This window comes from Aquarana catesbeiana, linkage group LG08 (assembly GCF_042186555.1).
Source record: "Aquarana catesbeiana isolate 2022-GZ linkage group LG08, ASM4218655v1, whole genome shotgun sequence".
In the NCBI taxonomy this organism is placed as follows: domain Eukaryota; kingdom Metazoa; phylum Chordata; class Amphibia; order Anura; family Ranidae; genus Aquarana; species Aquarana catesbeiana.
Genome location: NC_133331.1, coordinates 25,398,659 through 25,416,514, shown reverse-complemented (window position 1 = coordinate 25,416,514; position 17,856 = coordinate 25,398,659). Strand labels below are relative to the sequence as shown.

General features: G+C 42.7%; 1 protein-coding gene across 1 annotated transcript in view; it reads right to left on the bottom strand.

Moving 5' to 3' along the window:
- LOC141105648 (alpha-2-macroglobulin-like) overlaps positions 1-17,624 on the bottom strand; it is a 235,574-nt gene extending 217,950 nt beyond the window's left edge. Inside the window, exons 1-2 of the mRNA XM_073595624.1 lie at positions 17,418-17,624; positions 6,344-6,527 (exon numbers count right to left, since the gene is read on the bottom strand). Of these exons, the coding sequence (XP_073451725.1) occupies positions 6,344-6,527; positions 17,418-17,485 (252 nt within the window). The 5' untranslated portion in view covers positions 17,486-17,624. The remainder of the gene's footprint in view (positions 1-6,343; positions 6,528-17,417) is intronic.
- Positions 17,625-17,856: the final 232 nt, after the last annotated feature.

Genomic DNA, 17,856 nt, shown 5'->3' with positions numbered 1-17,856 from the left:
GGCACTACGCTAATCTAACTGGTAATTGTGCGGTCGGGCGATGTTGTACCCAAATAAAATTGATGTCCTTTTTTTCCCACAAATAGGACTTTCTTTTGGTTGTATTTGATCACCTCTGCAGTTTTTATTTTTTGTGCTATAAACAAAAAAAGACTGACGATTTTGAAAAAAAAACAAAAAAAAAACAATATTTTTTACTTTCTGCTATAAAACACATTCAATAAAAAAAAGGTAAAAAATCTAATTTCCTCATCAGTTTAGACCATTATCTATTCTCCTACATTTAAAAAAAAAAATCCCAATAAGTATATATTGGTTGGCTTGCACAAAGGTTATTGCGTCTACAAACAATGGGATATATTTATGGCATTTTTATTTTTATATTTACTAGTAATGGCGGTGATCAGTGATTATTAGCAGGAACTGTGACATTACAGCGGACAAACCTGACACTAAGTGACACTTTTTGGGGACCAGTGACACCAATACAGTGATAAGTGCTAAAAAAATGCTCTGTCATTGTACTAATGACACTGGCAGGGAAGGGGCTAACATCGGGGGCAATCAAAGGGTTAAATGTGTGCTCCTAGCGAGTGCTTGCTAACTGTGTGAGGGAGGTGCTTTGACTGGGGGAAGAGAGAGATCTGTGTTCCTGCTTAGCAGAAACAGAAGGTCTCCATTTTCTCCCCTGTCAGAACAGCGATCTGACTTGTTTACAAAGCAGACCGCCGTTCTGCCTCTCTAGGGAGAGATCGCCGAGTGCCAGCGAACATTGGGTCTTCTGGACCAGCTGATTGGCTTCTGCTGTGCCCAATCACAGTGGGAGCAGGTCACCATTGGGTGGGTTCCCCAGATAAAGAAGAAGCGGCAACGTACAGATACGTTGTTTCACACGGCCAGGCCGCCCTGCCGCAGTAAATGTGCAGAGATTTTTTTATCTCATTATGAACAACATGTTATATCAATTTTTATTTTGTAAATTGTCGATACAGCAAAAGCTGTGTCTATATTTTTAGATTTTGTATTATTAAATTTTAATAATTTTTTATCTATATTTTTTGCATACACCTTTTTCTAGAGTCATTGCACTTTAAACTCCCGCCAGAGGGTCTTCTGTTGTTTTCCGTGTCTTATATTAGGGATGTGGGCAATGTCTTCTATACCCCACTAGAATTGATTTATACAGTAAATGTGCGGTGGGCAGTCCGGAAGCGGATAAAAGACAGCACAGATAAATTTAATAGGATACAAGATGCATTTAGGCAAAGCCGAGATACACAGAAAGGTAAAGGGAAAGATCCAACTTGCAGGTTGATAATGGGCGGAGACCACTTTTCTATTCACATCCTATCCCTTCCCAAAATTCTCCATAGCTCTAAAATGCAGGACCGATCCTGGCAACTGACAGGAGCGGATTAGAGGAGGAGATACTGTGCTGCGCCGCCGCTGTTATTAATGGAAACATGGCTCTCTGTGTTTCCTGCCAAGTCCATCCCCCTCCCTCCTCCTGTCAGAGGAGGAGAGAAAAGCAGCTGAAGATCGCAGCGGCTGTCTATGTGGAGAAAGACCAGCCATAGGTCCTTCTTTCCCCACCTCCCTCCCTCTCCTCCTCACGTGCGCTGCTGTACTAGTGAGCGGCGCTTGCCAGCACAGCCGCCCACTATGTTTTTTCCCCTGCCTTCATATCAGCTAGGGAAGAAATAGAATAAAAAAAGAGCAGAGAAGAGGATTGTGGGACATGTAGTCCCGAGGACTGGTGGCCCCACTGACACGGAAACTGCAGCCCACACAGCATGCCATCTCCTGTATTATGTCCGCAGTCTCTGACCATCTCCTGTACCATTTCTGCAGTCTCTGACCATCTCCTGTACTATGTCTGCAGTCTCTGACCATCTCCTGTAGTATGTCTGCAGTCTCTGACCATTTTCTGTACTATGACTGGGGGCTCTTTCTAACAGACTCTCTAACAGAAGCCCTCTCTGTGTGCATCAGAGAGACTCCCCTCCAGGTCTCATTAATGTACGCTCTTCCTGTATTTTCTTTATTGTTAAAAGATCATGGGAGGATCTTAGGGTAATGAAGACTTCTTAGGGGAGCATCTCTGTATTTGAGTCGTTGCCATAGAAACATTTGTAAAGGGGAGGAGTTGGTAAGATGACCACGCCCGTATGGGGGCGCCAGAAATATTTCTTCACCCAGGCATCCTTGACCCTAGGATCGGCCCTGCTAAAAAGTCCCCCCTTTGTTATCCTTCCCTCTTCCCCCCTACTTCCTAAACCCCCATTGCTTCTCCCTCTTCTTTTTCTATTCTCCCTCGATCTGTCACCTGTTTATGTTCTAATAACCAATACGTAAACTGTCAGTCAAATACAGTATGTGATAGTGCAGGCCACAAAAATCTTTAAACAACCATTGAATACATGTTTATGTATGTATTTATTTAATTAACCATTACATCTGCCCACATAATATTAAATGGAAACAGTAGACAATCACATTTCAGTGACAAATATTACAAAACAAATCAGAATGTGCCCTATTTTAACCTTTTATTTATTTATATATTTATTTTTGTAACTGCATTGGTGGACATATCACAGAGGTTAGAACCTACTACTAAAAAAAAATGTTTCTCCTATACCCCTGGATGACGTCTAATTGGACGAAACATGTCAGGTTGAGCTACAGCAGAGACAGAATCATACCTGCTAGGGTGATGACTGTGCTGATTTATCTGCTACTACACAGTGAGTTACTTCCTTATCTCTATATTCTCCTGAGCTTCTTCTGCGAGGTGTTCAGGGAGCCCTTATTCTGTGTCCTAAAGTGTGCCATCCATCCCAGCAGGGATCTCTCCTAAAAAGTGCAACCAGGCCTCATATATGAGGTCTTACCTGTCAGTAAGCAGTTTGTGAGTTTGGGTGCGCACCTGGGTGTGGAGCGCCCTATGGTTACATAAGAAGATTGGGGAACATTTACTTCAAGAATTTTCTTGCACTGTTCACTTTTTATATGAACTGATTTTGCGCTGTGCACTTCTTGAGACATCATTTTAAAATGTTGCTGTCAATTCCAGTCCCTGGAATAGAGTTTCTAACCCAGTTGTGCTTAACCTGAGGCCCACAGAGCCTTCTGATGTGGCCCTCGACCTCAAACCAGGGAAGCACTTGGCCGTTGTCTGCAACCCATTGATCGCAATCTGAGTTTGCTCTGCCCCGTCATCCCAGAGCACCAGAGTGATCGAGCATCCTCTGTAGCACCAGCTCCTGTCCCAGGTGGAGTGATACCAAGTGCACTTCACCTGGGTCCTTTTTAGCAGCCTAGAGAGCTAAGCCAGCAGAAGCTGGAAGAGGAAAAAAAGGTCAGTGTATTTAACAACACATACAATGCAGGTAAACTGCAGCACATGAGTGTGAAAGCTGCCTTATAGGGGGCTCAAAACAGTAGGGATTGGTTAAAATTTGTGGTTTGGGAGGCAGTAAGTATTTTTACTGCCCTCCCCAACCACTGGTGTAGTGTCAGGGGTTGCAATGGTGACCCCACCCCATGCTCTAGGGGGCCTGTGTGGCCTCCCTGTCACATTCTGTATTACACTTGGACCAGAGGGGTGATGGGGGCGGCATATACAGGAACACATTTTCTCCATTTTCCTCCTGCAACTGCTGAAAGCTGGCTTCTTCCCCTCTCCCTCCCGCTGGCATTCAGTGGCCGCAGGAGGAACATTTTCATTATGCTATTCAAAATAAAAAATTCTAAATTCTGAACCATTTCCATTCATTTCATTGTGGCCCATGACTGGTTACCAAATCACTTAAGTGGCCCTCCCTCCTCAAAAGGTTGAGCACCCCTGTTCTAACCCTTTGCTATTCTAAACAAGCCTCACAAAGGAGTAGTGGCTTTGGTTTTGGCTTTAAAGTGATTGTAAGGATTCGTTTTATTTTGTTTTTTTTAAATAATAAACACATCATACTTACCTCCACTATGCAGCTCGTTATGCACAGAGTGGCCCCGAACCTCGTCTTCTGGGGTCCCCCGGCAGCTCCCGCGGCTCCTCCCCACATCAAATAACCCCCTAGGAGAAGCGCTCTCCCGAGGGGGTTACCTTGCAGGTGCGCCCCCGTTCCAGCATTCGGCGTTCATAGCCGCCAAATTTATGACTCGGCCCGGCCCCCAGTTGCCCGCGTCATTGGATTTGCTTGACAGCAGTGGGAGCCAATAAGTGTGCTGCTATCAATCTATCCAATCAAGAGCCGAGAACCCTGGGCAGAGGGTCAAGTTCCAAGGCTCAGGTAAGTAAAACGGAGGGCTGGGGGGGTGGTCACAGCCAGGTGTTTTTTCACCTTCATGCATCAAACACGAGGGTTTACAATCCCTTTAAGATTATCTTGGTACTCCAATTCTCCCCCCAACTAATCACCATATTGTAAAAATTCTTAATCCAAAAGTCCCTTACACTTATCTAAATCTGCTTTCAGATATTATGCCGGTCCTGAGTCTTATCCATTCTGGAGTGCAGAGCGGGAGGGTGGTACTGTGGGATCCCGTGTCGCTGTCTGGGTGAGGTAGTCTCTTCTCATTGGCTGTCAATTGCCAGGGATCCTCATAGGATATAGAAGTAGACTGCAGTGGCATGATGATGCCATGATGAGGGAACCAAACTGTAGTGCCGGATCAATGTTCTCCATATCCAGAACAGTTGCAAATGAGGGATATGTGACAGCAGACTTGGAAGTGTAAAAGGGAGTTTTAAAGGTCAATAAAAAAAAATTAAAACTGTTGAATGTAGTGGAAGAAGGGATCACAGGGTTTTTTTTTATTCCCCAGAGATGAGCTTTAAAGGATTAGTTCATCTTTACCAAAAAAATGCCTATGCAAGTAACATCTGTAGATAATAACACGCTTTGCAGCTTTGACCAATGTTGAATGATATCATTGCTATAAGTGTAGGCCATTTACGCACCTAATGAAGCCTGACTGGAAAATCTCTAGGTTGGACATTGTTAAGAGATGCCCAGCTGTTACTGTTCACCTTCACCATCACAGAACTGAGCTCTCAAACGCTGAGCTCAGAACTGCATCAAGAGAGAGAGAGCGCATGTGAGGTGTTTGAATCAGAAAAAGAGCTGAGTTCTGTCACGGTGAAGATGAAAAGTAACAGCTAGGCTTCTCTTAGCAATGTCTTTAGCAATGGCAGACTTCATGAGGTATGTACTGTAAATGGCCTACACCTATTGCAAGGGCATTATTCAATATTGGTCAAAGCTGTGCAGCTTGTTTTTATCTACAGATGTAGGCAGTTTTTAGTAGAGATGAACTGCGCTATATTATCAAAAGTATTGGGGCGCTTGCCTTTACACGCACATGAACTTTAATGGCATCCCAGTCTTAGTCCGTAGGGTTCAATATTGAGTTGGCCCACCCTTTGCAGCTATAATAGCTTCAACTCTTCTGGGAAAGCTGTCCACAAGGTTTAGGATTGTGTCTATGGGAGTGTTTGACCATTCTTCCAGAAGCACAATTGTGAGGTCAGGCATTGATGTTGGACGAGAAGACCTCACAGTCATCGCTCTAATTCATCCCAAAGACGTTCTATTGGGTTGAGGTCAGGACTCTGTGCAGGCTAGTCAAGTTCCTCCACCCCAAACTCACTCATCCATGTCTTTATGGACTTTGCTTTGTGCACTGGTGCGCCGTCATGTTGGAGCAGGAAGGGGCCATCCCCAAACTATTCCCACAAAGTTTGGAGCATGAAATTGTCCAAAATGTCTTGGTATGCTGACACCTTAAGAGTTCCCTTCACTGGAACTAAGGAACTAAGCCCAACCCCTGAAAAACAACCCCAAACCATAATCCCCCTCCACCAAATGATTGGACCAGTGCAAGGTCTGTAAAGACATGGATGATCGAGTTTGGGGTGGAGGAATTTGACTGGCCTGCACAGAGTCCTGACCTCAACCCAACAAAACACCTTTGGGGTGAATAAGAGTGGAGACTGCGAGCCAGGCCTTCTTGACACATCAGTGCCTGACCTCACAAATGCGCTTCTGAAAGAATGGTCAAACATTCCCATAGACACACTCCTAAACCTTGTGGATGGCCTTCCCAGAAGAGTTGAAGCTATTATGGCTGCAAAGGGTAGGCCAACTCAATATTGAACCCTACGGACTAAGACTGGGATGCCATTAAAGTTCATGTGCGTGTAAAGGCAGGTGTCGTAATACTTTTGACAATATAGTGTATGCGTTTTATTTTTTATTTTTTGATAAAGATGAACTATGTTTTGTTTTGTTTTTTTGGTAAAAATGAACTATGTGTTTAAGCATATTATGTGGAATTTTGTTACCTGGATTGCAACACAGTTGAAGATGGAATCCTGCTTAAAGGTCTTCTCTACAAGGGCGGTGTTCTTTCCATCCAGATTTAAGGAGATCTGTGCTCTGCTTTCTCCCTCTGCCCCCTCCAGGTGTATACATATGGTTTCAGAATGCTGAGAGCGAACCGCAGAGGGGAAGATGACCGCATAGTGCCTGAGGAAAGAAGATTGAATATTAGAAACCACAAAGGTAGATTTGCAAAGAATTAGCATGTTTTTTCTTGATAGCATTCCCCGTTTGCAAATGTGTTTGCGTAGCTTCCCAAAATCATGCAGATACTAGCTTGAATTATTCAAGATACAACTATTCAGTTTGATAGGATAGAACCCCCACTTAGCTTTGGTTTCTTTTGGTATAGTCATCATGTCAGTGATCTTCTGGTTGTATGGACAATTTCCTTATTTTTAATCCATCTATTATTTTATTACTCTTCAGAACAAGTCAGATATTTTCTTTGTGGCAAAGCTTAGGAAAACATGTGTTTTGACTGTATGTTAGCATAATGTGTTGCATTGCTTGATCCAGAATGCAGTGTTTTGAAGTACCATCTTAATACACAACCACAGTTGTGGGCACCCACCGATGTGGACTAGAGTTGCCACCTCATCCCTTTAAACCCGAACACATGTTAATTACACAGGTTCTGTGGCTGATTAAGGTGGTAATTAAACTCACTTGTTGCCTTATCTGGATTTAATTAGCCCCAGAACCTGTGTAATTAACATGTGTTCGGGTTTAAAGGGATGAGGTGGCAATCTTAATGTGGACGCAGACAGACAAGGTGGCTATGTGGGTGAAGCCATGGACAGTCATGCTGAATATAACAGAACGATGCAGGAAGAAGCATACTGCAATTCAGGTAAGTGGGTAGGGGTGGTTTGAGGGTTGGGGGCTGGAGAATGTGACAATGTTTCATGTCACATCCTAAATAGGAGTTTAACATGAAACATAATTCTAAAAGGTGGGCTTAGCCTTTAAAAATTGCTGGGAGTTCTGTATAATAAAGTGGCTGACTCACTAGTCTGAAGTATTGCAGAATCTCCCTCTCCACTGAGGGTGTGACATCTCGCTGGACTGGAATAGCAAAAGGTAAATGGTCATTTACAAGGTAGTTAGAGAAACATGGTACCTAGGCTTTGTGTACATTGTGTTGGATGCAGGAAGACATCCAACAAAGTTTGTTCTATGGGTAGCATTCTGAGCAGTGGGTAGGCCTGAAGAAAATGACCATAGATAAAAAAACAATAATCTGAACACAGAAACAGCCCTGTTGTATCACCATGTCACACTACATAGGGCTCAGTACACCATCTTAGACCTAGCATTCACAGGGAGCTCAGCAGAGATTAGAACTGCCCAACAAAACACCCAAGCAAAGTAGAGTGATGCCCCTAATGTTGAGGTGCCCACAGTTATCCTGCGTCACCCCACAATCTGCTATATATCACAGCATTCATAGTTGTTCATTTCTGACAGCCAAACAGTAGATGGCTCTGTGGCACCTTCCTTCTAGTTGGTTCTGCCAGTGGTGTGATTTTGTAAGTAGGGAGAGGTTTGAGGGTAATGGCAGAACATTGTGGGCTTCCAGAAATGGTTGGCGACTTTACTGAACTAAAGTCAGGGTTTGTTAGTAGTTCTCAGCTCACATACTGTACTGCTGTTCTTAGATTGCTTTGACCTGTTCGAAGGTAGGGGACAGCAAGCCTTCCAAGAGAGTCTGCCCTTGTGGGATCCTCCTTTGAATGCTGGTCATCTGGCTGTCATACCGTCTCTCCAGCTTTAATGACCCATTCACATCAGCACCGTCTTCTGTGGTGCATGAATGCACATTGCCATGCCTCGTGTTAGGGCAGCACCTTAATTTGAATGGCTGCCTAGCACATTTTGCACCAAAAATTGTGCATGGAGAATTTCCAACAGCACATAGCAACACAGTTCAGTACATTGCTGTAAGCTGTGAAGGTGCATTGGTGTGCTGTTCAGAATGCATTACAACCCTATTTTAACGTGCTCTGATGTATTGTGCGTGTTACCACAGCATGATGATGTGAAAAGGTCATAATACAATCTGAATCTTAGATCTAAAAAGTGTGCAGGTAGGGAGTCTGACTTTTCGAAGACTTTAACAACCATCATACTTGTTCCGAGTTAGTAATGAGGAAAGTCCTGAAATCAAGTTACGGCGCAGTAGTAAATGTGACAAAAAGACTGGTGTAGCAGTGCACGTGACACTAGGCCATATACCTCACCTGTTCCCTGATCTGATAATGTACACCTCACCTATACCAAGACTAGAGAACATCTGACATCACCTGAAACTAAGATATGGCAGCAGTGATAGCTAGAAGTGAGCAGAGTGGGCCAGGACAATGGGTTGCTTATGGTAGAAAAAGTGCTGTGCTGGTGTATGAAAAGCCCTCCATGGTGGTCAGAGTGATGTAATCCAAAGCAGTCCATGTTCCAAGTGACGCAACCCATGTTAAGCAATTTTAAGGGAATGTGATGGCAGGCAAAGGGACACTACTGAGATCATTCAGAATTCATTGACAGCAGTTTACATCCTTGTGACTCGCATTGCGTGGGATTTGCATCCCTGTAGTATAGGAATGCAAAATCTGCTTGAAATTAGCAAAAGCCCATGAACACAGGCCCTAAAGCCTCGCACACACAATAAGAATATCAGACGAATGATCGTTTGTTTTTTGCATGCTAGTCTCATATCGAAAATATGATAAATAACGTGTACTCAGACTGGTCTGGAGTGGTAAGTGGGATACCCCAAGGTTCTGTCTTGGGACCAATTCTATTCAATTTATAAATGACATAGAGGAAGGGATAAATAGCTCAATCTCAGTTTTTGTGGATGACACAAAACATCAGGATTTAGACATTTTACAGAAAGACCTGAACAAAATAATGGAGTGGGCAACTACATGGGTACAATACAAATGAGGTTTAATGTGAAGAAATGTAAAATAATGCACATGGGTGCAAAAAACATAAATGCAAACTACTCACTTATGGGAGAACCGTAAGGATAGAGAAAGATCTGGGGGTCCTAGTAGATGACAGATTGAGCAATAGCATGCAATGTCAAGCTGCAGCTACCAAAGCCAGCAGAATATTAGCATGCATAAAAAAGCAGATATACTCCAGAGATAAAATTATAATTCTACCACTTTATAAAACTCGGGTTAGACCTGGAGTATTCTGTCCAGTTCTAGTCACCAGTCCTCAGAAGGGATGTACTGGACACTGACACACATGCACCTACACAGGTTGAACTGGATGGACTATTGTCTTTATTCAACCTTACTTACTATGTAACTATGAAAACGAATAGACTACTAGAGTTACAAAAATTCTCGTAAGACAGAAAATAAAAACCTCCCACGATGATGTAATGTATTGTATGTATTCTTTAATTTCCAAGCATGCGCTTTGTTACTCAATTTTTTACAGACGAATACTGTATTGATTAAACGAAAATCATTTGTTCTATTAACGTGTAACAAACATTTTTGTGTTTGTCTCTGGATAATTTTGCATGAACTGTCGAAACACATAGGTCCCTGGACGCCATCATCTGTGATGAAACACGTAGGGCGGAGTGACGCGCTAATGTCCCCATTACCCTCGTGTCCCAGAAGGACGCCAAGGACACAGGTGAGCCACGTAACTAGGAGAAAGGTCCAGGCTGGGTTTTAAGCCAAAGGTGCAGAGTGATCCCTTGTAATGAGGGACCTACTGGAGCTGGTAAGCAGTTAATTCAGCTGTTGGTGGCAGCACTGTTGCACAAGGTGGTGGATGGTGGAGTCTAACAACAATATTCAAGATTCATTATTTTAATCATTGGTGGACTGATTTATGGACTCTTGCTTTTTTTTAATTTGATTTTCATGTGAATAATTAGCGCAATTTTATTTTTATATACTATTACTGAACTGTAACTATGTCATACAGGAGAATTGCTGCTTGGTTTGTTTATTTCTATTTTCCCAATAGTGCAGTTTTTCCATATCTTCATCACACTACAGCAAATAGACACTGCTGAGTAATAAGTAACAGATTATAATCATTAACTTGATACTCCAGGGTCAGATGCTTTATTATCTCACAATTTACAGTAGTTACTCCATCTTTACCCCAAAAATAGGGGGGGTGCATTTGGATCCTGGAGTACTCTTCTGGGTGATATTTTTTAGAGTAAACATATTTTACCTCGAACTGTAACTCAAGCCGAAATTTCTATGTATGCAGTTGTGCAACAAATTAAGTACAGCCCATGGAAATATTTCACATTTTCAATATATTTAATGGGAGAACATTAGATCTTTACAAAAACACAGATACCTAGTACCTACAGATAAAAGTTATATACTGTACCTGGACAAACACAAGAAAACAATAGGGGTGATTTACGAAAACCGGAGCACTCAGAATCTGGTGCAGCTGTGCATGGTAGCCAATCAACTTCTAACTTCAGCTTGTTCAGTTAACCTTTTGGCTAAAAAAAATCTGGAAGCTGATTGGTCTCTATGCAGGCCTTATATGAATGTTAAGGTGGACACCAAACAAAGAAAACAAAAAACACAAATAAAATGACCTGAGGTTCCCCCAAGGTTTTAGAATGGACCCCTCATGTCTGGTATGGCTTTAAGGAGGAACCCCATGCAAAAAAAATCAAGAAAAAATCGTGTGATCTCCCCCAAAAAATCTATACCAGACCCTTATCCATGCAGGCTAGCTAGACAAGAAAGGGGGGCGAATGTGTACTTCCTCCCTCTTGATTCTTACAAAGCCACATGCCCTCAACATGAAGAGCCACCTTGCCAGGGAGGAGGTGATAAGGACAAGAGCCTTGATAAGAATGAAGGGCTCTTTCCCACAACCCTGACCTTGTGGTTCTGGGGGTCTATGGGTAGGGTCTTATTCGAAATCTGGAAGTCCCCTTTAACAATAAGGGGGTTCCCATACCCCCCCCATGTTATCACAAAAAAATGTAACTAGTAAAAAAACACAAACAGTAATAAAACAATCACAGACATGTCCTTTGACCACTTCAGCCCCAGGAGGATTTACCCCCTTAATGGCCAGGCCGTTGTTTGCGATATGGCACTGCGTCGCTTTAACTGACAATTGCGCGGGCATGCGACGTTGTACACAAACAAAATTGGTGTCTTTTTTTTCCCCACAAATAGAGCTTTCTTTTGGTGGTATTTGATCACCTCTGCGTTTTTTTATTTTTTGCACTATAAACAAAAAAAACAATATTTTTTACTTTTTGCTTTTACTTGCACATGATTTGCCACATTCACTTAGCTCTAGGCAAAACTACCGTCATACAGGAGAATATGCAACTGTGCTGGTTATGTGAACATACAAGTAGGGAGCTGCATTGTATTTTATTGTCATGTAAGAATATCAGAAATCTCTGAACAAAATCACAACCATAATGCAGGAAGTTACCAAAAACACAATACTGAATGAACTGGACTTCTTGCTACTTTTGACTTCCAGGACAAATCTACCAAAATTGAGTGAGAATATGACCTAATACCTAGAAAAAAAATGTTCCCTCTATTTCTATGTAGCAGCACAGAATCAAAGAGATCAAAGAAATGCAAGACTTGGCATTTTATTTAACCACTTCAGCCCCGGAAGATTTCACCCCCTTCCTGACCAGAGCATTTTTTGCAATCTGGCACTGCACTACTTTAACTGGTAATTGCATGGTCGTGCGATGCTGTACCCAAATAAAATTGATGTATTTTTTTCCCCACACATAGAACTTTCTTTTGGTGGTATTTTATCACCTCTGCAGTTTTTATTTTTTGCACGATAAACAAAAAAAAAAAAAAACAAAAAAAACTAAAAACTAAAAAATAAATATATATACTATATATAAATATATATATATATATATATATATATATATATATATATATATATATATATATATATATTAACTTTTTGCTATAATAAATATGCCCAAAAAAAATTCTTTATTAGTTTAGGCCAATATGTATTCTTCTACATATTTTTGGTAAAAAAATTGCAATAAGCGTACACTGATTGGTTTGCACAAAAGTTCTAGAATCTACAAAATAGAAAATAGAATTATGGAATTTTTATTATTATTTTTTTTTTTACTAGTAATGGCAGTAATCAGTGATTTTTAGTGGGACTGCAACATTGCGGCAGACAGATCGGACACTTTTGACACTTTTTTGGGACCATTGACATTATTACAGCGATCAGAGCTGATTACTGTATAAATGTCTCTGGCAGGGAAGGGGTTAACACCAGGGGATGATCAAGGGGTTAAGTGTTCCCTAGGGAGGTGTTTCTAACTGTGAGGGGGAGGGAACTAACTGGAGGAGAGAGATCGCTGTTCCTGATCACTAGGAACAGACAATCACACTGTACTCCCCTGTCAGAATGGGGATCTGTTTGTTTACATTGAGAGATCCCCATTCTGGCTCTCTGTGGAGTGATTGCAGGTGGCCGGCGGATATTGCGGCCACTGGCCACGGCCATCAGCTCCGGCGATGCGCCACGGGCACACGCCTGCTATAGCTGTTAAAGGGACCGACGTACAGTTACGGTGATTTGCGCAGGGGAGCCAACCTGCTGCAGTATAATGATGGCGGCTGGTCGGCAAGTAGTTAAAGTGGAATTTTAGAATAAAGCTAGCTAATCTTAAACATGTTCCCTCCCCTTCCTAACACCTTATTCTGACTTCTACTTATCTATTTTCAGGCCACTCCTTTCTGGTCATGTGATCTCCCCTGTGTCAGCCAGCGCTGGCTGCAGGGGGTAGGAGAGAGAGCGATCTGGCTGATACATTGTGGTAACATGGTGTCAGCCAGTGGCAGCTTTCTTTCTTTCAGTGGGTTAGCGGGTGTTGGGCATCATGATTGACATGGATCTACATTGCTGAATGGCGTTATTAAGGATGGATGTACATCATGGGGTTTTGAGGTTTGTTTTAACTAAATTACTTGTCAAAAACCGAGCATGTAAAAGCCCTGATATAAATTATGGGGGAACCCTCACTGAGCCTTTTTTTTTCTTTTTTTTTTGGTGGTGTCCCCTCTTAACATTTATAACAGGCTCTCACCTAGACATGTGCACTGCTGAAAAATTTGTGTTTTTTTTTGTTTTTCGGGTCATGCGTTATGATCGCAATTCGTAAATTTGAAAATTCAAAAATCCGAAAATAAGAAAGAAAATCCGAAAATTTGAAAGAATAACTAAGTAATGAATAATAACTAATAGGGATGGGCTGTCGGTTCGAGTCGAACATGAGTTGGACTCGAACATTGGCTGTTCGCCCGTTTGCCCAATAGCGAACAATTTGGGGTGTTCGCGGCAAATTCGAAAGCCGCGGAACACCCTTTAAAAGTCTGTAGGAGAAATCAAAAGTGTTAATTTTAAAGACTAATATGCATGGTATGATCCTAAAAAGTGTTGGGGGACCTGGGTCCTGCCCCAGGAGACATGTATTAATGCAAAAAAAAGTTTTAAAAACAGCCGTTTTTTCGGGAGCAGTGATTTTAATAATGCTTAAAGTGAAACAATAAAAGTGAAATATTCCTTTAAATTTCATACCTGGGGGGGTGTCTATAGTATGCATGTAAAGTGGTGCACGTTTCCCGTGTTTACAACAGTCCGAGAGCAAAATGACATTTCTAAAGGAAAAAAAGTCATTTAAAAGTGCTAGTGCTAGTTGGGGCTATTAATGTATTGTCGGTCCCGACAATACACATAAAAGTTCATTGATAAAAATGGCCTGGGATTCCCCCACAGTGCATTACCAGGCCCTTTGGGTCTGGTATGCATATAAAGGGGAACCCCGAACCAAATTTAGAAAAAAGAAAATGTGTGGGGGTCCCCCCAAATTCCATACCAGGCCCTTCAGGTCTGGTATGGATATTAAGGGGAACCCCGTGCCAAAATTTAAAAACAAATGGCATGGGGTCCCCCTCAAAATCCATACCAGACCCTTATTCAAGCACGCAACCTGGCAGGCTGCAGGAAAAGAAAAAAGCTCTCTCGTCCCCCCCTCCTGAACCGTACCAGGCCACATGCCCTCAACATTGGGAGGGTGCTTTGGGGTAGCCCCCCCAAAGCACCTTGTCCCCATGTTGATGGGGAGAAGGGCCTCATCCCCACAACCCTTGCCTGGTGGTTGTGGGGTCTGCGGGCGGGGGGCTTATTGGAATCTGGAAGCCCCCTTTAACAAAGGGGACTCCCAGATCCCGGCCCCCCCTGTGTGAAATGGTAATGGGGTACATTGTACTCCTACCATTTCCCCCAAAAAAGTGACAAAAAGGTAAAAAAACAAACAAAAAACACACAAAGCTGGGCACAAGTCCTTTAATGAAAAAAATTCCAGCGATGTAATCCTTCTATGATCCATGAACGATACAGCCTCCTCCATAGGAGGTGCCCAGCAGAATGACGAGCGACTCGGATGACAGTTCTTAAATAACCGAGGGCGGGGCCACCTGTGACATTGACAGGTGATCCTGCCCCCTCTGATGCGTCACGAGAAACCCCTGTTGCGTCAGAGGGGATGGGGTCACCCATACATGTACTGGGTAACCCCAGCATTTCTTTTGCGTCAGAGGGGGCGGGGTCACCCGTACATGTCACTGGGTAACCCCGGCATTTCCCCTTGCATCAGAGGGGGGTGGGGTCACCCGTACATGTCACTGGGTAACCCTGGCATTTCCCCTTGTGTCAGAGGGGGGCGGGGTCACCATCCTCGGTTATTTGAGAACTGTCATCCAAGTCGCATGTCATTCTGCCGAGCGCCTCCTATGCAGGAGGCTGTATCGTTCATGGATCGTAGAAGGATTACATAGCTGGAATTTTGTTTTTTTTATTAAAGGACTTGTGCCAAGCTTTGTGTGTGTGTGTTTTTTACCTTTTTTCTCACTTTTTTTGGGGAAATGTTAGGAGTACAATGTACCCCATTACCATTTCACATGGGGGGGTGGGATCTGGGAGTCCCCTTTGTTAAAGGGGGCTTCCAGATTTCGATAAGCCCCCCACCCGCAGACCCCCACAACCACTGGGCAAGGGTTGTGGGGATGAGGCCCTACCCCAAAGCACCCTCCCAATGTTGAGGGCATGTGGCCTGGTATGGTTCAGGAGGTAGGGGGGGCGCTCTCTCATCCCCCCTCTTTTCCTGCAGCCTGCCAGGTTGCATGCTCGGATAAGGGTCTTGTATGGATATTTAAGGGGACCCCCACGCCATTTTTTAAAAAAATTTTGGTTTGGGGTTCCCCTTAATATTCATACCAGACCCAAAGGGCCTGGTAATGCATTGTGGGGGAATCCCAGGCCGTTTTTATCAATGAACTTTTATGTGTATTGTCGGGACTGACAATTCATTAATAGCCAGCCCTACACTTTTAAATGACTTTTTTTCACGGGAAACATGAGCCACTATACAGGCATACTATAGACACCCCCAGGTACGAAATTTAAAGGAATATTTCACTTTTATTGTTTCACTTTAAGCATTATTAAAATCACTGCTCCTGAAAAAACTGCCATTTTTAAAACATTTTTTTGCATTGATACATGTCCCCTGGGGCAGAACCTGGGTCCCGAAACACTTTTTATGACAATACCACGCATATTAACCTTTAAAAAGAGCATTTTGATTATTCATGTTCATGTCCCATAGACTTTAATGGTGTTCATGTGTTCGAACAAATTTTTTGCCTGTTCGCATGTTCTGCTGCGAACTGAACAGGGGGGTGTTCGGCCCATCCCTAATAACTAACTATTAAATTATAGGTATTGGAATTTCCTTTCAAATTTGGCTGTTAGTGAATGTAACGAATACGAATTTATCCAAAGTTACGAATTATCTGAAATAATGAATGCCGCATCTAAACAAATGGAACAGAACTAATTAATAATAATAAATAATATTAACCACTTCAGCCCCGGAAGATTTGGCTGCTCAATGACCAGGCCATTTTTTACAATACGGCACTGCGTCACTTTAACTGCGCGGTCGTGCGACATTGTACCCAAACAAAATTGATGTCCTTTTTTCCCCACAAATAGAAATTTCTTTTGGTGGTATTTGATCACCTCTGTGGTTTTTATTTTTTGTGCTATTAACAAAAGAGTTCATGGCCTCAGTAGTTCACGGATTCTTCCTTAGAATCAAACTAATAATTGGTGGTGGAAACCCCCGCAATTTCGCAGAAACAGCAAATATCCCCCGCAATTTTTTATGGCTTTTCTCGTGGCAATATATAATTTTTCATGCGTTTTAATGCTAAATTATTAAGAACAATATAATTTACTAATTTTGGGGGGCATGTTTAGGGTTTAACCGCTTCAGCCCTGGAAGATTTGGCTGCTCAATGACCAGGCCATTTTTTTTGCGATTCGGCACTGCATCTCTTTAACTGACAATTGCGCTGTCGTGCGCTGATGTACCCAAACAAAATTGACGTCCCTTTTTCCCCACAAATAAAGCTTTCTGTTGGTGGTATTTGATTGCTCTGCATTTTTTATTTTTTGCGCTTTAAACATAATAAGAGCGACAATTTTTAAAAATCCAGACAGATAGATAAATAGACATGAAGATAGGGGTGCCTTCCAGGTTCTCTTTGTCAGTAGGAAGTCGGAAGTGCCCCTGACCTGTGGCTCCGTGGATGGAGAAGAAAAGCCAGGTACTGTGTGATCTGCACCCCTGTCTGTCCCTTTACAGCAGCATCCTGTGATCGGAGTCATTGGACTGAAGGTGGAGGGCGCCCTGCTTCAACTCTGCCCGAGAATCTACCTCCAGCCAGAGCCATCTATCTATCTATCTATCTATCTATCTATCTATCTATCTATCTATCTATCTATCTATCTATCTATCTATCTATCTATCTATCTATCTATCTATCTATTTATCTGTGAGTGATTGGGGGGGTTGGTTGGGGGTTTGTTTGTGCCCCCCCAAAAAAATGTAGCACCAGCCACCGCTGCACACATTTACTAAAGCAAAATGAAGTTACTTACAGTTTGGCTTCCACAGAGCAGGAGATGTGAAGAAGGACTAGACCCGCACACAGCACCCAGGACACCATTGTGCAGGGCTGCAGGACTTCATTAAACTGCCTGAAAAACTATGCAGCTGCTTTTGTATTTTTTGCTGTCTCCACACACCCCCCTCCTACGCGGCAGGACATGGACTTCACAGCAAGGCTGCTGATCTCAAAATAACAAACATGCCTTAGGCGGTATCTGGTCAGCAGATGAGTTGCAGGATTAAGAGAATCTGCAAATAATTACTTTAGATATTGTGTTTGTAACAGGCAAACATATACCCACAGTTCTGAAGACCTCTGTAAGCTTACAGGGATTGTCAAGCATTTCCGATTTTAGTATAAAATTCAGTCAACACCCACAAAGTCGTGATTCAGAGTTCACGGCCTCAGTGGTTCACAGATTTTTCCTT